The following is a 22,919-nucleotide window of genomic DNA, read 5'->3' as shown; positions in this document are numbered from 1 at the left end:
AGGACGAGCGTACTTAGCATATGCTTTACTGTTTGAACATGTGGACAGTTGCATTTTAGGTGCATTTAACACGTTCTAAATGCCCTGCATGGCATCACCTTGAGAAGCAGGAACAGGAAGACACAAGCAAAGGGGTATAGTAAAGTAGGGAAGATACTGCCCTGGAAGAGAAGACACTGGACTATTGCCCATTCATCAATTATTTTCTGGACCTTGGAATTAGTGTTCCTTGGATGAACTAGGTAAACATCAATGGGACAGTTTCTATCCCATTAGGACCACAGGCAGGGACCAGGTTTCAAAGCATGCTTATAAATTTTGCTTCTACAAGCCTATCAGGTCCTACCACGCTAAGGTTCGAATAAGCATACAGCAACTATTTAATGAGTATGAACTCAGTGTAGTCTTTATTCATACTATCAACCAGGTGATCAGACTTGCCAAAAGCAGGGCAGGGTTAAAAACAAATCCAGGACAAATTTCTGTTTCACCCTTTTTACATATTACGAGAAGTTACGTCGAGCACACTTCACACTTCATTGTACATTACAATTTGCAGGTTAATGCATCAATTAGAACCTTTGATACAACTCCTATATCTATTGTACTATTTTACGTGCTTTTCTCATGGTTAATCATTGTAGGTGTTATGCATCTTTACAATTTTGCTGATTAGGGGCAAGGAACTGGTTGTCAGGAAGCAGGAAATAGAAGCCAAAGAGAGAAACAGAGGCATCTCCCTTGCTGAACAGCATGTGTGGCATTGAAAGATATTTTGCTTTTCAAGAGCCAGCTAGAGCATGTGGGCAATGTCAAGTAGAAGTCATTTGCCTGTTGGCAGCCAGGGTTGCTGAGGGTTAATTACCCTGCCGACTTCCTTGACTCCTGACAAAGGTGGCGGCTTTGATTGAATCATTTGGTGTTACAAAACTGAGGCTCCACTCATTTATATGGCTTCCTAACAGCTACACAGCCCCTTCTTCACAGTTCGCTTTGGCTTCTATAATTCTAAAACAAATTTAGAAACATTTTTAGTCTAACAACTTACAACGTCCATAGTATTTTCTTCATTGCCTTTTTCACAACTTCATTTCTCAGGCTGTAGATGATGGGGTTCAACAATGGGGTTAAGGTGCTGAACTGGATGGAGACAAATTTATCCAGAAACACTGAGGAGATCTGACTTGGATTTTACATACTGGGAAAGGGCTGTCACATAGAATAAAGCCACCACAATCAGATAGGAGCTATAGGTAGAGATGATGTTGATATAGGAAACCATGATGCAGAGGAAGATGCTTAACCCAAGTATTACTGCAGAAGCAAAAGGCATAATTTTATTGATGAACGTATTAGTGCAGGACAGAGATAATAGTGTGGGGATCTCACAGGTGAAGTGACTAATTTTATTGGGGCCCCAAAAACAAACATTTAATAGAAGTAGAGTGTTCATCAGGGCATCTACGCAACCAGTTGTCCATGCTCCAACTACCAACTGAATACAGAATGTCTTGTTCATGATTCTCAAGTAAAGTGGAGGGTGACATATGGCAGCGTATCGGTCATAAGCCATTGCTGAAAGTATAACAATCTCAGTACAGCCTGACAAAACAAAGAAAAAGATTTGTGCAAAGCAGCCATTTGCAGAAATGGTCTTCTGCTCAGATTGGACATCTAGCAATATTTTTGGCACTGTGACTGAGGAATAACACGTGTCAACACAGGATAAATGAAAAAGAAGGAAGTACTTGGGGGTATGAAGGTGAGAGTCAACCCTTATCACTACCATGATCCCAATATTTCTTAATTGGGTAATTAAATAAATAAGCAAAAATACCAAGAAAAGTAGAATCTGGAGTATAGGGTCATCATGAAGTCCATGAGAATAAATTCAGTCATTCTTGTTTGTTTTTTCCATTGATAGTTATTATTTGAACTTGTGAGAAAAAAAAATAATTATAAAATCACAGAGGCTGCAACGACTTAAACAGGAAGCCAAAATGTAGGAGAAAATAAAAACAATTGAGTTAGTTATCTGTCCATCCACAAATTTTAGGGAGAATCATTATTTTTTGATTTTTCAAAGCATCAGAAGAAAGACTGGTATCCAAATTTCATAAAAATATCAATAGAGTGGAGTGTTAATCCAAAACTCATTTTTCAGATTCTCATTTTAAACTCTATGTAGATTTTCAATGATCAGCTCAGAAGCAAGGAATAAAAGAAGCTTATAAAATATTTATTTCTGTCGACATATGTGGGAGCATGAAGATGAGGAGTAGAGTATTATGAGTAAATTGAATGGTTCAACATTTCACACAAGCCAAACAGCACTCCTTTAGGACATTGGTGGAGGTAGGGGTTGAGATCAAAGCAAAAGATGCTAAAAAAAAAAAAAAGGAGCATTATGTAACCATTATGTCAGAAACAAATTTGGAGAGCTAAGATATAAGATGAAAGGGCAACATCTAAAAATGTGTGTACGCGTGTGCGCGCGCTTAAAAAATAAGTTCTTGTAGTGCCTGTTTTCAGCAGCAGCTGAATGTTTCCCTTAATATGGAAAAGTATGGGGAATGAAGTGGTAATATTGCAATACTACCACACAAAAGTCAGGCAAGGATGCCATATTGGCATATTGTGTTCCACTTGGACCTCCCCATCTTGCAAAACAGACTAATACAATACCTGTGTATTTGTGGAGAAATTAGCAAAAGGCTTGTGGACAATCAAAAGCACAGAAAACTTCTTTTTTTAAGAAACAGTGAAAAGAACAGGGACGGAATACTTTCTGATGGAAAATCAGAAGACTGGATGCAATTAAACTATAGACTTCTTTGAGATTTTAAGTTGCTTAGAATTCCTAAGATTTCAAGGGTCAGCTGCCACATTAGTATGTATTTGTTATCAACAAGACAAAGATAAAAAGGAAGAAGCTCACCCAAAATTCTTCATGCAGATCATAGATGGAAATTTAATGCCTGCCTTGCAAAATGCATGTGAAAAAGGCAGAAGTTTTAGTCTTTGCCTCATATACTCTCCTTTCTTCTAATAATTTATGACAACCACACGTCTGTAGGTATTCACATCCAAATTCTTTTTGGGGTGAGGATATGGGGCATAGGAGATGGATCTATTCTATATTAATGCCTTTCTTTCTGCTTCTTTAGTAGAAAAAATCATGTTCCTTTACCAATAGTTGCCCATTATTTCCAGAATGATGGTTGAAACATCTCATTGGTTTTAGGATGGCCATTAGATGTTCCTTGCATCAATGGACCCTTGCAAGTGAACTTCTGCAAAATGTCTGTCACATGAAAAACGCAAGCTGTTTTATATTGAAACTGAGAGAAAAAATTTCCCTTGACATTGGCCTGTGTGCACTTTCAAGCTAATTGCTGGAAAACACTCAAGCCATGAGGACTAGAAAAAGACATTGAGTCTCTATTTTCACTGGGGACAGAAGGTATTAGTCACCATACTGTCTTACAGTCATCATCAAAATGGCTGTGCTCTTACTTTAATAATTTCTAGGGTCAGTTTTTTTTAACAGCAATGTTACGGTGGGGTCCTACAGGAGGGCCATGATCGCCTTAAGGCCCACTACTCCATGCCAAGTCGGCCCAAGAGCACCCTCTGTTACGCGCCCGCCACGTCTTTGATGTTTAAGTTCATTGGGAGGCTGCCTTATGTCTCCTTGGACATGGTTATTTCTGGCCCCGTGAATTCCTGGACCCCTTATGGGTTCTGCTCTACCATGGGTGCTTCCTGGGCACCCTGGCCTTATGGGCTGTGTGGCTCCAACCACCCCTTATACCACGCCCCAAGCCTCGCAGTTGGAATGGACATTGGTCTGTCTCTCTATCTGCACTCAAGCCCGTTTCTCGGGTCTCTTCTGTACTGCTGCTCTTTTCTCAGGCCTTCGATATCCCTACCCCCTCCTGGGGCTCTGTGCCCAGTCTGGGCCTTCTCTGCAGTGCTGCCCTCTCTCCGGGGCCTTCTCTGTATGCTTGCCCCCTCCTGGGGCTCGCCACGCCCGCACTGGGGCTTCTCAATATAACAGCCCCCTCTCTGGGACTTGCCACACCCACACTAGGGCTTCTCAATAAGGCTCTCCCCCCTCTGGGCTTGCCATGCCTGCACTGGAGTTCTCAATAAGGCGCTCCCCTCCCCAGGGCTCGCCGTGCCCAACTCGGGCTTTCCAATAATGTTGCCCCCTTTCTGGGGCTCGCCATGCCCACACTGGGGCTTCTCAAATGCCCCCTCTCTGAGGCTGGAGTCTAAGCACCCCATAAGCTGCACCCTTACTGGCGCTGGGGTCCTCACACTCCACTGTGAGGCCCCTTTGAGGATACTGAGCCCTCACTGATGCCAGGGTCCCCACACCACTGTAGGTCCCCTATGAGGCCTCCTCCAACCCCTTACAGCCTCACCCAAACCACCGGTGTAACATCAAAACCAAACAAACTCGAGCCTCTTGGCTACAACTGAAACATAAGCCACCTGGCTATAACTTTACCTCATTGCTCAAGCCTCCAGAGCTGCCATGAGCTGTACTTGTGATCAGGCTTCTTCCTGCATGCTGGCTGAGGGAGCTCCTGCCTCTCTGGCTGCTGGCCGCAAACTGCCCTGGCCTCAGCTCCTGGGCTTTGTAAGAGCCAAGCCTTGCCCCTTACAGCCAACTGACCGCTGGCAGGTGTGGGTCATTTGCTCCCTCCAGTTGCCCTGGCAACCCACAGGTGGGCTCTTATTCCCTGCTAGGGCTCTTTTCCCCGGCAGTTTCCCCTCTCTAGAAGTAGGGCACCTCAGTGCTCTGTGACAAGCAACATGGTCTGCTTTCATGCCTGCTTTTATTGGTACAAATGAGGCCTAGCTAATTTGAACCCATGTAACCAAGAAGCATTTTAGACCCATACTTCTTCCTCTCTCTCCCTTCCTCTATTCACCCATGGATACATTAATAAGCTTAGCTAGGATTTTGAAAAGGGGGGTGCAGATGGTGTGTTTTTTCAGCGCATTTAACACAACACATTTTTTCCAGGTACAGAGAAACTAGAAGGTTTGTTAAAATGTGATGGGCTGAGGGATGTGTTATTTGGGTTCAGATCAAAGTAAAAACATACAATTGGACTGCACATTCATTTTCTATATCAAATACTATGTGTAGAAAACCCAACAAACTAGGCTAATATAATCCAAGTGTGTTGCTTATTTAGTTCTGTAGTCCTTAGAAGTCAATGCACATCTCTTTCAGATTCATAAAATCTTAGATTAAAAAATAAACTCTCTCCTTCCTGAGCTTCACAGGAAGTTATTTCCACAACGGAGTCAAAGGTATTCATTAGAGTTAAAAACAGTCAACAGGTTTGTAAAACAGGAGCTACATTACCAGGAGGAGCTAGCAGACAGCAGAATTACAGAAGATCAGCTTAATTCATGGAACATGAAGGCTATTAAAACAGGAGAAAAGGTTGATAACGTCTGTGGAAGGAAGAGTTTAGAAGAAATTACATAGATTATGATGAGCCATAAAGTCAAGTGACTCCTTCATCGCTGCCTGAAGAGAAATGCTGCTGGTAATGGCAGGCAGTTGTTTTCAACCTTGGGGTGGACCAGGAATCAAAGTGGGATGCAACTGTATGACTGCACTCTCTACCCTCACCTACATTTGCCCCTGGATGAATTTCTGATCCCACTGAAACCTATTCACAGAGTGGCTTGGTTGGTTCTCCTTCCACATGCACAGTTTCTACTGGAATAATGCCTGAGGTCCGTACCATAATCAGTGTCTCATTATGGTGGGCCCTGATTGTGTTGGGCCTGATCCTGTTTGACTTACTAAGTCATTAAGTATACTTAGGTGCGTAGGTGTGATCCTGTTCCACCCTTCTCAGGTTCCCAAGTATTACAACTGTGGAAATTGCCACCAGATTAATGAGAGAAAAATTTAATGTAGGGCGAGACCAAAAATGAAAGCAGTTCGCAGATGAAGTATGATTGACATATAAGCTCCAGAACATAGCAAGAGCTAAATCCTATTTAATTTTACATGTCTCCATAGAGCCAACCAGCAAGCAACTTCGCTGATGTTCAACCTCCATTTTATCCAATGACTTAAATCCAAAGTACAGTGCTTCAACTTCAAAAGGAGGATGAGAGAAGCGATTAAGTAAGGCTGAATCTGACACAGCGGTCAGACTACTGGAACTGAAAGATGGAGACATTCAGATTCAAACACCTTCTGGGTGAGGAGACATAGGGCCTGGGTGCCCTACTTCCAAGTCATGTGGCTCAACCACCCAGCTATTGAAGCTGCCTCATCTTCCTCCTGGGGTTTCCAGAATGTATGGCCGTGCAAGTGCATACATAGGTGTGTAGCTACCCAACGAGGGAGTACGCCTGCAACATATGTATCATCTTTGTGTTTATGCTTACACATCCACATGGCACCTAATAGACTTGCAAACTTCATGTACGGGCCAACAAGGCTACTTGTGTGGCTGTAGCCATTTATGCACAAAGGATGCTAAAATTCCACCCCTATTACATTTCTTTAATTTATTTTACCTAACAGCTCAGCCACAACTCTGTTAAAGCAAAGCTAGGTTTAATCATCTCTGATACACCCCATGGTCTATAGTCTCAGGAACAGAGAAATGAAAAAGGCCCTGAGAAAAGCCTTCTCACAGAAGACACTCTGCATTAATTTCTTGTGATGCCACCTGGATTTTCAATCTGCATGTCTGCACATTAATCAAAGTACCTTTAGGGGAGATAGTTTGAGAGCTGTTAAAAGATCAGAACAGTTGCAGTGGGCAGAGTGTGTAACTCAGTCAGTGGTAGCCTTCCCTCTCAATATTGTGTTGTGTGGGGCGTTGTATACTACTCAGTATGGGATGCTCTCTTCAGTTGATGAGTGCTTGTTCAGTGGATGAGTGCTGGTATGCTGGAGGACAGTGTACATCAGTGACAAAGATGGATGGTAATTAGGTGTTGTGCTCTCTTATACATCAAATTTGGTGCTCATATGGTATTTGAAATTATGTTGCAGCAAGCAATATAGTTGGCCAGTAGGGGCACTCTTCCTTTGGAGTTACTAAATGACCCCGTGTATTCCTGTAGTCTTGTCCTTGGTAATTTGAGGCTGATGTTGTAGCTGTGTTGGTCCAGAAATTATCCAAGAGGTAAGCATTGCTTAGGGGGATATCTTTTATTGGAACAGCTATGCCTTGCATTGAATAGCTTGTCTACCTTTTTTATTCCAAATACATCATTGGTACAATAAACATACCATCGTAAGAAATCCTTGCCCTCACATCTTTTCCTTGTAAATATGAGGTCCTAATCTCTACTCTGTCTTAAAGTCCTCTCTGACTTTTTGCATACTATAAGATCCACCTAATTCACCTTTTGACATCTAAGTGGACTTAGTGTTCCTATTCCATCCCTCTCATTTCCCTTGGGAGGGGACAGGCAGTGGGGGACATTAAAACACCTACTTTGATAACATGCCATCATCTTAATTTTAAGAATAATCACAACAAGCAGTGAGCAGGAGGTCACATCTTATCCATGTTTTGGGTAAACTCTTTTTTTCTGATCTTAACATTTTACTCTTGGCATTGGAACCAAACTACTATTTCAGAAATTATATTCTGCATATAGTGGTAGTGTTGGAGTGATGTAGGCCAGGAACTATGAAAGAAGAAAGGATTCTAATAGGTGAAATCTAACTTTTATTGGATCAACTATACGGCTGGAATAATTTTAGAAAAAAACTTTCAAATGCAAGGCACTTTGTCTTCATTTGAAGACTTGTCTAAAACTATCCCATCCATGCAATTGATCCAATAAAAGATATAACCCACAAACATTTTTGCCATTTTGCATATGATAAATTGTAGACGGGTTTTCCTTTATATGTTTTCATTCCTGCCCTACCCTTTTATTATGAGTATTCTTTTTTAATTAAATCCTATTTCCTTCTACTCTCTTTAAAGGAAACTGCAGCATTCAGGCAACCCAACTGCATAAGTGTTATTTTTAGCATATAAATATACTTTGGGATTTTTATTCCAGGTTCAGTGCCAAAGCACTAGCAGGCACATGTTCACTAAACATGCCCAGTTGGGCCGCACTCTGGCCACTAGTTCATTACTCAGGCATTACCCAGCCCTAGTTGTGACCTGCGATCTTGTGGACGCCAGAGAAAACACTACAAGGACACACCGAAGGCATACCTCATGAAAATATATGCTAACATCAAGAGCTGGAAGAAGTTAGCTACTAAGCAACTCCAATGGTGCCTCAGTTTCAACCAAATGACAGCCTGCTTTGAGGTAAAATGTCTTGCCCTCAAAGCAGAGAAGAGAGAGTAGAGGAAGCAAAAGGAGAGGACTCTGGCCCACAGCCTACTCTCCCCTGAGGTCAGATGTGCAGCTTCTGTGGGCAGATCTGTGGCTTAGGGATTGGACACTGAAGCAACCTCAAGACCCATCAATGAGCTATGGTAGAGATCACCCTTGAATCAAGGGATTGCTGATGATGATGATCCATCCCTTCTTGTGAAACTGGCCCATTGGGCTGTCAAGAGAGGCAGATATGTATAGCCAGGAGCAAGAGGGCAAAGGATATGTGGGTAAGTGAGGTGGACACAGCTTTGGATGGAACATAACCATTGAGTCAAGCCTGGGTCCTTGATCTTAATGGGATAGAAACTTCCCTTCTTCTAAATATTTTTATCTAATCAACAGGGCATCGTGCCACTTGCTGCTTCAACAGGAAGGCTCGAAAGGAATTTGATTTAATGACTGTAACTTGGTGTTTAGTGTACTTTGCTGGGAAGTGGGAGTGGGGCAGTGCTTCCTCAGCCTGACGAAGGGTATTTATACTTGAAAGCTTGCTAAGAAGAATTTTTCCAACTATTTGAGTTGGTCTAATAGAAGATATCTGATTTACCCAAATAACCTTGTCTGCATATGTCGTTACACCAACATGGCTACAACCTAGACCCACGTAATTATGGACATTTATATATGTGCCCAGGGAGGGGGGAGGCTGGAGTGATTTAATTAAAATGGTTCTAAGAAAGGGAAATGCTTTTGAATCATTTGAAAAGTATGACCTGTGGAAGAATGGCCATGGATTCTATGGCTAATCCAGGAGTTGAACGCAGCTCTCCTGCTGCTTGGTACAGTATTGGACACACAGATCCACCTTTCCTTTTTTGGGTTTTTTTTTGTTTTTGTTTTTGTTTTTTCATTTTGTTTCTAGCATTTTTCAATCAAGGAATTGGTTTCCATTGATTGAGTTGGCAGGTCTTTTTTAAGTAACAATGATGCTAACCTAAATGTAGTAAGCTGTTTCACCTAATGCAATATGGCACTGTTTACATCTATCCTTCAGTTTCTATATTTAGACAGAGATAATGTCCCCAGAGCTTGCTCTAACGAATGAGAATAAATGCCACATCTCCCTTTTGGTCCCTGGAAATCAGAAAGCAGAAGCTGCTTGTCGAGGATCTATGTAAAGGTACAATCTAAGGGACAGAAAGGTAGGATCCTACCAAACGCTGATTTCCATTCTCATTCTACAAAGACGTATAAGGATAGACACATACCATGGTCATGGGTGTGGAATAGGATATAGAATAGACTAGAATAGTGTGTCAAGGTCAAATCCTCAGCTGCTATAAATATATGCATTTCCATCTACTTCAATAGAATTATGCTGATTTACATCGGCTGGGGATCCAGCAAACAATGTGTACTTCTGTTGTATTTTACCATTAAGGGAGAAAGAGATGAAGAATTAGGAGGGCACGGGGGAAGCAAATAGACTAATCATACTCTAAATCATCTCTCTCTCTGCCTCTCTCCATTTTTCTCCCCACCAATTATCTATTGATTCTAACTACCTTACACCTGAAGTCCAAATCCATCTATAATGCCAACTAACCCAGTTTTTTTAGTGACCCAACAGCCAAGGGTGTAATCTGATTTGTGTGAAATGAATCAGTGCTGTTTCCATTCATCTCCTACTGGACTGAGATCCTCTCTTGCTGCCTAATATCCTTGGAATGTATTCTGCAAATTTTGACTTATATGAGCAGTCTATATTTATACAACAAATGTTTTTAAATATATATATATATATATATATATATATATATATATATATATATATATTTATGATTGATTTATGTTAAGACAATGGCAGAAAAGAGAAGTTTTTTTGTGGCAATGGACTTGTCTGCCTCCTATGGGAGAATAACAAGAAGAAATTGATTCCCTAAGCATTCACTCCAGGAGATTTCAGTTTGCAAGTACCATAGTACCCAATCCTTCCAGTACTGCTGCATGTATATAGTTTTACTGAGAGGTGTGATCAGGGGCAGATGAATTACGCTAGATTTCTTGAACAGAACAGTGCTTATTCCATGAGTGATCCCACTGATATCAGTGGGGTGAATTATTCATACAGTGAGATGACATTCAATATAAAAGGTATCAGAATCTGGTTCTTATAGATTGAAGTTGGAGGTAAGCTCGGAAAGCTCATTCCAGCAGATGTGCAGCACAGCACAGGACCTGCACCATATTAGGAAAAAGTGAGCATGAAGATTGTGTGTGTTACAACAGGGAAAAAAATGATGGTTGCATGTAACAGATGGTGTGTGTTTGTGTGTGTGTTTGAATAAGTGTATGTTTGTGTGTTAATGTCTCTGTACATGTCTGTTGTCTGTGTGGTGACCTGTACATATGAGCATGAAGATTGTGTGTGTGTTACAAAAGAAAAAAAATGGTGGTTGCATGTAGCTGATGGTGTGTGTGTAGGTGTGTTGGCGTTTCTGGACATGTCTGTTGTCTGTGCATGGTGTCCTGTGCATATGACTGTGTGGTATCATGTTCCATAATGGAACTGTCTCATTGCTATTATTAAAAGCGGCGTTCTTGGGTTTTTTTGTGGCCTTAATATGTTTACATGGCAAGGAATTCAGGGAGCAAAAGTACAAATATCAACAAGAAAAAAGAAGTCTGAATAGGCAATGCAGAGTTTACCCCATGGATTTCAATGAATGATTCAGATGTCTGAGAAAGTTCTAAGGATGGTTACCGTAGCTCTATTTTAAGCTATGCAGTCCAGAAGCTTTTCATTTTGGTCATTCACAAACCAATGTGCTATTCTGTCTGAGTACGAGCAGCAGAACCTGCCCCCAGTAAAAGAAGGGAGGGTTGTATTTTCAGACGCAGAGCTGCCTGAATATGAGCACTCAGGTGGCTAGTGAAATTTGAAACTGCACTTAAAATTCACTAGGCACTAGTTCACTTTAATTTTCAGTGGATATTAGCCACTTCACCTGCCTAGGTGATTTTTTGGGAGGGAAAATAAAACATGTTTGGTGCCCATCTGTATCCATAGGTATGTAAAAATGGCTTTATAAAAATGGCTGTGGGTGAGGTCTGAGGAGTATACTCAGAATTCAGACCAAAGAAACCTGTTTATCAAACTGCTGATGCTCTCTAATGTGGATATTAGATGACCTTTTTTTTTAAGGTTGATGTGGTGAGCATCCTAATCACAGAAATTGGAATTTATTTACTTATGGAAGTTGTTAGGTCCCCTTATATGCTGTCCAAATAGAATAAAGTTTTCCACAATTCAGTTCTTCTGATTCTGAGTGGATTCACAATGTTTAAATGACCCTATTTGGGATTTTCAGCAGTACATACAGGGAAGCCAGACAGAAAATTAAATTTTTAAGTCTATATTTCTACTTAGCTTTGGGGTGTCTGGATCTGGTCTTTCACTGCAGGCTCATCTCAAATATGCCCACAGAAACCACTCCAGGGACTAGGCAGTGTTTGCTATTGGCATCTGACTCCATTGACTTCTTCCACCCTTTTCAGATTAGCGTCCAGGAATCCATGGAGAAAACAAACCATACTTCAGTGACAGAATTCATCTTCCTGGGATTTGGCAGCCCCCAGAAAATCAAGATCCTTCTCTTCATGCTTTTCTTGTCCATCTACATGCTGTCACTCTTGGGGAATTTCCTCATTATTGGCATTGTCCTGATGGATCCCCTCCTTCAGACCCCCATGTATATCCTCCTGGGGAACCTCTCATTCCTGGAGATTTGGTACACATCAGTCACTGTGCCCAAGCTGCTGGGCAACTTTTTGTCCAGAAGTATCACCATCACCGTAAGCAGCTGTGTGACTCAGTATTACTTCTTCTTCTCCCTAGGAGCAACTGAATGCTTCCTCCTTGCTGTCATGGCTTATGACCGCTACTTGGCCATCTGCAACCCACTGCGTTATGCCACCATCATGAGCCCCAAATTGTGCCTCCATCTTTCTGCCAGCTCTTGGGTTTGTGGCTTCCTTTCCCCGCTCCTTCCCACAATCCTAATCTCCCAGCTATCATTTTGTGGCCCTCAGAAAATCAACCATTTCTTTTGTGACTCGGACCCAATCTTCAAGTTGTCCTGTTCTGACACGTTTGTGCAGGAAGCTGTCGGGTATACTTGCAGCTCTGTGGTCATCTTGAGTTCTTTCCTGCTTACTATGTCATCCTATGTTAACATTGTGGCCACTATTATAAAGCTGTCGTCTGCAAAAGCTCGGAAAAAAACTTTCTCCACTTGTGCCTCTCATCTCACAGTGGTAACCATCTATTATGGGACAATTATATTCACTTATGTCAGACCCCCGGCCAAATATAATTTTGACTTGGGCAAAGTGGTGTCTGTCTTCTATTGTGTCATTACCCCACTACTAAACCCTTTGATCTATACTCTAAGGAATAACGATGTGAAAACAGCAATAAGGAAAACTTTGCTGAGGAGGAGATCAATCACATGGAAAAACAACCACGATACTGATGGTGTTGTAAAATAGAAAGGAAAATTTGGGTGGGAGTTTCAATAGTTACTAAATGCCAAAGTTATCTGATATGTGTTTAGGCACTTATGATGTAGGTGGGGGCTTACTCGGCTTCATAAAAGCTCCTTGTGAAAATAAATCCAATTGATATCAATGTGAAGTAAGTATTTAAACGTTTCATTTTTTTTTTTTTTGCAGTAGCAATATAATACAAATTTGTCCACTATTACCACAAGTTTAACTGATTTTTATTCGACCTGTGCTCCAAAACCACTTTGAAGCTTTTGAAAATATTATTTGTGTATGCTTCAGTTGGTTAGAGATGACTACTGGGATTTTGAATGCTTATTATGAGAAATGGGCATATAATCTCCTCCAGCTGTTTTGAAAATCCTAAACAGAACATCACCACTGCTCAGTGACTATTTGCTACCCTTTCTGTCTCATAATTGCCTCAACATCCTGTTGCTCTTGTTCACATTGAGTGAATCTGCGCAAGACGCTACATAGCCGTAGTGATAGCGGGCATGATTTGTGATGCTGCTGCAATGAGCCACTGTGCAGTACCTTGTTGCTACTGCGCAGGAGAGTCGGAAGTGACCTGTGTGCTGCTGAGACTGTGCCGTCGGGTGCACGTGTAGATGCATCCACTGAGAACAAGAGGTGAATCGTGTACTTGGGTCCAATAAAAAATATTTCCTGCTTTATTCAGGGAACTCATCATCTGGGAGTGAGGAACAAGAGGACCTGGGGTATTAGCTGATCATATAATGACTTTGAGCCATCAATATAATGTCACCATGAAAAAGACAAATGCAAAAATGCAATCCTAGGATATATTAGGTGAGATAGTCCCAAAAAGAGAGAGAGAGTATGGATGTCAAGGGCCTGGTAAGGCCGCATCTGGAATACCATATGCAGCTCCAGTCACAGTGTTCAAAAGTGGGAACGTGGTTTCTGATTATAGGTACGTCAGGAAGGGACAGCTATAACTATTGGATATTAAGCGCAACATAGGCACAAGTACAAGTGGGTACAAACTGGACCTGAATAAATTGAATCAAGAAATTAGGAGGTTCCTAACCAACAGAGCATGGAAGTTCCACGAGAGCCCCTCAATAAGGATGGTGAGTATTGAAAAAAATAGATCTTGTTTCAGGATGGAGATTGATCTGTTTATGCAAAGAGTTGTATGACATAGTTACCCATGACAGCACAGGGCTAGATTTGATAGGGGGGTCAGACTTGATGATCTGTTCAGGCCCCTTCCAACCCTAGAAACTATGAAACTATGAAAACTAGACAGCTGGGGCCAAATCTGATTTAATCTTTAAGTGCCTGAGTGTCACAGATTTTAGCTCCTATTTCTGTCTATGTAGCATACACCAGAAAGAAAGGCTGGGGCCCTCCCACCTTTTACCTCAAAAGACTAGTGGTTAGGGCACTTGCCAAGGGTGTAGGAGACCCAAATTCTAGGGGGGCCCTTATCTAAAGGGAATTTAAAATTGTATCTCCAACTTTGAGCCTAAATGGTCAAACAATCTGGCCATGAGCTAGATGCCATGCCTCTTTTTGAAGCTGTCCCACTGGGTGGCCAAGGGAGAAAGATCTCTAAGTGTCAGGAGAAGTGTAAACTAAAGGGAGCATGACTCAGTGAGAGGGATGCTGATTAGAAAGGAAGATTACTGTGAGTTTAGCTCTTCCCCATCACCCCACCCCAATCAGATGAAGATTTCCCACTACTATCTATCCATTTGATCCAATTAATTTTAAATGCCAGGTGTTAAAAGCTAACGAGGAGAGGGCTTTGGGTCAGAACCAAGGATTCCCTCTTCTTTCAGAGAAGTGTTCCCATCACTGAATGACTCTTCTTCAAATTTGCTTGTTTCCTGGGCCAGCACATTGTTATTCTCTTCATTTACCAGTGGGCCAAGTATAAGAGGAGAGAGGAGATTTCCTTTATGTAATGGCTAACCCATGGCCATGGTAGTTAAAGTGCTTAACTGGGAAGGGATAGATGCATATCTATAATCTTCTGGGTAAGGGGAGTCTAGAATCCTAGTCTCACTTCCAGGATTTTTGCCCGGAGCATTATGCTGTTGAAATAAGATGTGGTAGGGTCCTCTTCCTCCATTCCCCACCCCTCCTGGTTATGGACAGATCTAGTTTGGAAATAGAATCTAAAATAGGCATTTTTGAAAAAAAATGCCAATGGCATTTGTGCAGAAAAGGTCAAATAGAATTTGGCTTCTGATATAAATTGGCACAGCTCTATCGAAATCAGTATAATTTGCACTACATAAGAAGCTGATGCAACTTTTTGAAAACCATGGCCAGGCTGTTCAATACTGTGCTTTTATTTTCTTTGGTGTATCCAGCAGCCTGGCTGCCACTCCATACTCCACCACAGCCCAGGGTGCAGAAGGGTCAATTTTGCATATGCTGGGTGTCCCACTCCTCAAACTACAGAGACATGTTTCCACTACTTGTCTGTCTCTGTAACCCTATGTACCTTGTTCTCTTGACTGTCCAGTAGCCCAGCTTCAACTAGGTGGGTGGACAGGGTCCCCATCACAGCATAATTATAGCCTAATTACTATATTACTTTTCTGAAAGTTGTGAGTTTGAACACCCTTCGGGTAAGGTGAGCCTATAACTCTGTTATCCTATATCCTGGGCAAGTGCTCTAACAAGCAAGATGTTATATAGAACAAGGTTTGGCAAAATATGGCCCATGGGCCAGATCTGGCTTGTAAAGAGACTGGATTCAGCTCATGACAGCTCCAGGAATCAGCTGCATACTCAACACAGCAACACTAAGACCCTTGGGAGACAACCTCTGCTGCCTGGCTGAAGTTTTTTGTGTTGGTCTAAGGACATAGGCAGACAAGGTTCCTTGGGTGAAAATTGATATCTTTTATTAGACATCAAATTCACCCAAGGAACCTTGTCCGCTTATCCCATCTGGTGAATTCCAACACATGTAACCGAGCTCATTGAAACACAATTGCACCACTTTCTGCAGAGCAGGTAGACATGTTGAATTAATAAACTGAGGAACATTGTGATGAGGTGATATGAATAGATAATTTATAAAATCTTACAACATATCAAACATAACACTGTATTCACTCAAATATAAGATGGCCCTGAATATAAGATGATTCTCCAATAATTAGAATCTAGATATAGAAAAATAATATATTTATTATACTTTTCTGGGTAGAAAAGCTAAGTATTGGCAGGTTGTCTTGAACTCAACCCCCACTACTACCCTTGCCATCTGTCCTCCCCATTTCTTTCCCATCCAGCCTTCCTGCCCCTTCTGCCATATGAATCTCCCGCACCCCAGCTCCCAACAGTGTCTGGCCCTTCCCCCCAAATTCCCACCCACCTCCAGTCTCTGCCTTTTTCCTTCTATGCTTCCCCAGTCTCTGACCCACCTTCCTCCCACCTTCTTACTGTCAGATGCTGCTCAGGCCGCTCCATCCAGGAGCATAGCATCTGGAAGCTTGGCCATTGCCTGGCCATGCACCCATGTCAGCGCTGCTGATGGCCAGGCAGGAGAAGGTGTTTCCACGTGCTCTGTGCCCAGGAGTGAAGCCTGCCTGAGCCAGGACTGAGCTGCACCTGGCAGTAGTGGCAAGGGAAGCGGGCAGGGAGAGGGAGTGAGAAGCAGAAGCCGCAGAGCAGAAGTGGAGGTGAGGCAAGAGGCTGCTGTGGGTCTCACTCCTGCTCCAACCCAGGCTCAGGGCCAGAGTCAGAGCCACAACAGTCACCTGGCTCCCTCCTTTGGTTCATATGCTAATATAAGATGCAGGGCTTTTCCCCACCATGCTGTCTAGGGGAGATACCTCATCTTATATTGGAGTACATGTGGTATGTGTGAGGTAAGTATATTTGTTAATTATATAACAGTTTGCATAAACACATTACACTGTTACCAGTTAAAACCTATATTGCCTATACATTTGCTCAGAGATGGGGAGGGGTCTGTGTGTTTAATTAGAGAGGTTACTGTAGAGCCACTCTAATTAAAATTACTGTACAGCCACTCTGTTAAGCCCCCATTGCTTTTAACTAAAGCTCATTTGATGCCTCCAAGGCTATTTCAAAGTGTGGGGGACTTAGTATGCTGCAGTGTTGTAATTACACTCCAGACCAGGGGAGAGCAAAATGCAGCCCGTGGGCCAGATGTGGCCTAACAGGCCATCTATCCAGCCCACAGGGCCCCTAAAAAAAAAAGTAGAAAATTAATATCTGGCTGCCCCTGGCTGCCTGTCATGCAGCCCTCTATGGCTTGCCTAAACTCAGTAAGCAGCGCTCCACCCAAAATAATTGCCCGCCCCTGCTCCAGACTCAGTTAATCGAGTTTGCTCTGACCCATAACAATTAGAGTGCTAACGAGCACATCTATAGGCACCCATTTTTGTCCCAGCCATCTGTTTTTCTTTAATATGATTATTGCAAAAGACTGTGATAAATTACATCAACATGGTGCACCATTTTATTCCTCATCACTGACTACATAGAACCATTTTACACGTGCTCCGATGCATTCTGATTACACTCAATAGTTCGATAATTCTGAGCATTCCTGCATCTAAATTTTGTGGACCAAGGTCTAAAAGTTGAATTAAATGTTCTGAGTCTGGTATCTAATTGCCTTATACCGATTACAGAGACAGTTAGTCCATTGTAAAGTGACTGGGGGACTAATTGAGGAAAGATGCCTAAGCCAACCAATATGCAGTTCTAAAGAGATGAGTGCATCTCAACTCCTCTCTTTTCTCAGACTTGGGCACCTTGCTACATGACTTAGTTTGTTCCCTGTGAACCTGGGACCCTGCACCCTCTTTCTTCATGTGGATGTTAAAACTAGAACTAGGAGTCCAGACAACGGGCATGCCCTTTAAAATACAGCAACAAGAGGTGGTGGTGGTGGCATGCATATTCTACGTCAAGGATTTCTACACCCCTGCCAGATGGGATAAGGAGTTTTTTGTTCAATTTTACAGCTTTCAAATTATACATGAGTTAGACTGCTAAACAACTAGTGTTTTCCCCATATCAGAGGAAGTGACAGCAAAAACCACAGAGCAAGTTTACATAATTTCTGATTTCATGGCCATCATATCATGCATACAAGACCTTTAACAATAAATGATAACTTTCATGAAGGCTCTTCCTTTCTTTCTTCTTTCGCTGCTTCCTTTTTTTCCTCAGCAACAGGGTTTCATCATGTTTCTACAGTTTCAACTAAGTAAGAAAATAAGACAGGTTACAAAGCTGTGAGTTACATTTTTTTGTCAAAACCTTATCAAATTAATTCCAAATCACTTTTCTGGAGGAAAACATGTACCAGGTACTCAGGTTTGATAGAAACCCATTCAGTGTTCTCTCTGTAGCAACCCATCTCCCAAGATATGGAATCACTTTCTTAAGGGCCACCTTGACTTCTTTATTCCTCAGGGTATAAACTAAGGGGTTGAGAGTTGGAGTCACAAGAGTATACAAAGCAGCTACTATCTTGTCCTTGTCAAAAGAATAGCTGGAGGTTGGCCTGATGTAGGTGTAGATGACAGTGGAGTAATAGAGAGACACCACAATGGGGTGACAAGAGCAGGTAGAGAGCTTTTTTCTTTCCTTCACATGTCTGTATCTTCATGATGACCTTGAGAATGAAGCAGCAAGAGAAACACGTCAATAGGAAATCCCCCATGGCTAGGAAGTTGTCTGCAATGAAGACTATGAACTCTTTGATCCTCATTGAGGTTCAGGAGAGGGCCAGCAGTGGTGGGATCTCACAGAAAAATGGTTAATAATGTTGGGTCTACAAAAAGTCAGCTGCACAATCAAGCCAGTGTTCACCCAAGAATGGTCACAGCAGTTATTGTTATCACAGCGGATAAACCCAAGCACACTTTTTTATTCATCATTGTGCTGTAATGCAAAGGGTGGAAAATGGCCACATACCAGTCATAAGCCATGACAGTGAAAAGCACCATCTCAGCGCCCAGACCCCATGTGAAAGAGTAGAGTTATGCTATGCACCCAAAGAAGGAGATAGTACTTGTGATGGTCATTAGATTCTCAAGCATCTTGGGCATGATGGTGGTGGTGCAGATGATGTCTACTATAGCCAAGTGGAAGAGAAAGAAGTACATAGGCTTGTACAGTCTGGGGCTGAATAGGATTGTGGCAATGATGGCAAGGTTGCCAAGCAAAGAGGTGACATAGATGATGAGGAAGAAGAGGATCTGGACTTATGGGTGGATGGAGAGGCCCTGCATGATAAATAGAGTCAAAGAGCTTTGGTTCTTCATTGCTTCATACTCCAGGAATCTTTGCAAAGGTATGAATTGTTACAATTTCTTTGGGACATCAACAGAATACCTCATGCTGAGATTTTTCAATCTTTCCTGTGGGTTTTATATGTACAGTTTTGTACAGTTTTGCTCTGCATCTGTATATGCAGAGCTATGTGGAACATGGAGTTTCTATAGGAAACTCCACAGATGTACGAGCGCACATGCACACACACACACACACACACACAAATATGCATGGCAAAAATTTTAAACTTTAACTTTTTGACAGAATTAAAAGATCCAAACTTTAAGTGGTAAAGAACTCCCTCCCAGACACAAAAAAGTTCAACACCCCAAATTTAATTTAAATTTAGAGAACACTAAAATGTTGTATTTGCATTACACTGTTATTACATTTTCCCTGGATGATCATGAGCTGCAAGAAACATGACTTGTTTAATGATATTTATGATTGGACCCACTTCATAGCTGAGAGAGATTGTAGATATAAGACAAGCTTGTGGCACAAAATGTCCTTGGGTAACCTGAGCAAAGGAATTTCATTCCCAGAAGCTTTTCTAAGATATAATAGGTCACCCATAAATACAGTTGATCCAGTAGCAAATATCATCAAACAAATCATCCATTAAACTTTTTGCCAAAATGAAATGAAAACATTATATTTTCTGGAAAAAAAAAATCAATATTCCCAAAGGGGGAAAAAAAACATGATTTCAGCAAACCTACATTTCCTTAACCAATTTTTTTTCAAGTTGAGATATTTTAGGCACTTCCAGTGACATTTGGTTTTGCCAGGAACATTTTCAAATTACTGAGACACATTTAATTCAGGTTAGAGAGCCTCTAAACACCGTGTATTCTGCAGAATATCCTAATGCTGCCCTTCATGATTTGATCGCTGAGGAAGATAAAACACTCATACCCCATATTGAATGCTTAATTGGTACTAGAGATTATAAAACCCTGCTCAAGAGAAGGGCTTAGCAAAAACAGTTTAAAATGGGGTTGGGGCTTATATCTTTTGCTGATCTTGGTGGGAGGCTGGGGGATGTGAGGCTGTAAAGCACATCAACAGTTTTCTACATCTAATGTAGATTGGCATTTGCTTTAGTGTCTTGGATCTCTAATCACATACATATAGGGTTTTTTGTAAAGATAAAACAAATGAGACGTAATGGTCATTGGAAATGATAAAAAACCCTTCTTAGGAGAAAGGGTAACAAAATAAACTAGTAAATATTGTAAACGTTTTTGATAGAAACAAAGACTGAATTTAAAAAATATATATTCTCACAGCTTTTGTACGGTATGGGGGTGGTGGGGGGGGGGGTGTTATGAAGAGAAACCAGATGACAAAAAAAAAAAAAGAAAAAGATGACCATTGTGTTCAGAGCTCTTTCTGTTTTAAGACTAAAGGAGTTATCTTTTGCCAAAAGGCCTACCATAAAGATAAGGCCAACAAGGCATAATGGTCACAGGAAATGATAAAAAAACAGTTCTTAGAAGAAGGTTTAACAAAATAAATAAGTAAACACTTAAAAGTTTTTGATGGAAATAGACTGAATTTAAAAATGTATATTCTCAGATTGTGTATGGTATGGGGGTGGTAGGTATGTATCATAAAGATAAACCAGATTAAAAAAAAAAAAAAAAAGCAGCTGACCGGTGTGTCCAGATCTCCACATGTTTTAAGACTAAACGGGTGGAGTTGTCTTTCAGTGGTGACTATTTTAAAACAGTTATATTTTACTTTATATGTACACTATTTTCCTTAATCTATTATTGATTTTTTTTAATACAGAGGACTTACTTATTGCATCATTTCATTTATATTACAGAGAGCTGATCAGGTGAGGAAGCCCCATGCAATATTACCACAGCAAGGTAAAAATTATTTTTAAATGGTGGGTTATTTGTGGCTGTGTTACTATAATCACACTAAGTTATAACAACTGTTTGTAACTGGTTGTTTTCAAACAGAACCTCTTCTTCTAAAATAGAAAAGCAGAACAAGCACATACGGTCATGTGTTTTTATCCAGTAGTAAAAGGTAATTTTTTTCTGAAATCAGCTTCAGAAACTTTATGTGTTTCTCGTGGGAGGAGAAGCTGTATGTAGGGGTTAAGGAAATTTTAAAATTGGGGTGTGTGAGGAAAGTGAATTTTCAATGCTGAGATGTAAATGATATTTCCTAAGTGATCACATGCACCACTCCCGAAGAAGAGCAGGGGCCTGAGCAGAGACCTCTAAAAGCACAAGCAAAAAACCCCAGAAATGCTCAGCCTGCAGATGATAACACCCAAGGATCAGAAGACCACCGGGACAGAACAGAAGGATAGGATTCCTCAGAGGAAAACAGCCACATACCTCTGAGAAAACCACATGTAAAAAGACAAGGATTCACACCCCCAATAGAGGTGATCTGGACCCCGTGAATAAGAAACCCAGGACTGACTGCTCACACAATTTAGAGAAAGAGGAGAGTCTGTCTCCTTTTTTGAAAGATCATGATTATTGTGTAAAAAGAGGGTGGATTTTCAGGGTGAGTATAACACCTTGTCTTGAAAGATCATGATTATTGTGAAAAAAGTGGGGGGTTTGGGGTGATACTGGCAGACATATACATCTCAGAAACAGTGTGCAGAGTGCTTTGAAAGATCTTGATTACTACCAGAGCAAAAGGATACATTTTACTCAGAGAGGAGGTAGTCTGTGTAATTTGGACAGCAGTTGTGGCCTGTATCATAAGATGGGGAACCTTGGGGTAAGAATGGGTGGCGAACCAGCAAGTGGATTGTGGGGCAAAAAGTAAGGGCCTGGTTAAAGAGGAGCGTGGGGAAGGCTAAACACCGGTTGAAAAAAAAAAAAAAAAAGAGATGCCCTAGGGATCCCTCAAACACTTGTCTTCCTTCCAGTCCTGACCCTTCACCACAAGAGCCAGGGAGAGGGGGTGGAGAATATGGTTTAGGAAGCCCCTTAAAGGGTCCCTCCAATGTACCCCAGCCTCCCAGACCTGACCTTTCACCAGGACCCACAGAGCCAGAGCGGGGACATGGTGGCTATGATTTAGGAAGCCCTTTAGAGGGCCCCTCAAATGTTCCCAGGCCACCCAAGCCTCCCCCACCACCAAGACCTGAAGGGTCAGAGGGTTGGGATAACACGTCTGGTGTGGAAGACAGTTTAGAGGACCCCTCAAGCGCCCCCTGGTCTCCCGAGTCAGCAGAGGAAGTTTTACCAGACATACATATGGTGCGGGTGAGAAGGCAAGAGTGGGCTGTAGCTAGGTTTGGAGGCAGGAGGTACACTGAGGAGTTCCCTTTTGTGAATCTGGAGCGTGTGCCATTACACATGGCATTCGAAGCCATACGCCGAGGGGTGGAAGAAATTGTAGCAGAACTCCGCCAGAGATTCACAGGCAATGACTGTGCCCAGTTACATATTCAGGCAGATAGCATGGCAAACTGCTTATACTGTCGAGCTATTAATTTAAACAAGATGACCCCAAAGCTATTTTTAGAGTGGTTCAGTAATCTGTACAGTACCTTTGTTTGAAGACCTTGAACAGGTTAACATTCACATAGTGATGCATAAGGAAAAAAATGGGTGAAGTGTATTTAAAACACAGGACACCCCCAGATACCCCGACACCTGTTTTCTTCTGCTTCATGGTGAACATTATTATGGTATTTTGGATGTGAAAAAG

At 41.7% G+C, this 22,919-nt stretch overlaps 1 protein-coding gene and 1 pseudogene across 1 annotated transcript; one reads left to right on the top strand and one right to left on the bottom strand.

Moving 5' to 3' along the window:
• Positions 1-11,924: 11,924 nt before the first annotated feature.
• Positions 11,925-12,899, top strand: LOC132251843 (olfactory receptor 6F1-like). The gene has a single exon (XM_059731763.1). It carries the CDS (start codon positions 11,925-11,927, stop codon positions 12,897-12,899), a length of 975 nt encoding a protein of 324 aa, XP_059587746.1.
• A 5,310-nt stretch (positions 12,900-18,209) lies between these two features.
• LOC132251842 (olfactory receptor 13G1-like) lies at positions 18,210-19,210 on the bottom strand (annotated as a pseudogene).
• Positions 19,211-22,919: the final 3,709 nt, after the last annotated feature.

This window comes from Alligator mississippiensis, chromosome 7, assembly GCF_030867095.1.
Source record: "Alligator mississippiensis isolate rAllMis1 chromosome 7, rAllMis1, whole genome shotgun sequence".
NCBI classification, from domain to species: domain Eukaryota; kingdom Metazoa; phylum Chordata; order Crocodylia; family Alligatoridae; genus Alligator; species Alligator mississippiensis.
Note: the sequence above shows the minus strand (reverse complement) of the source record. Positions and strands in the feature narration are given on the sequence as shown.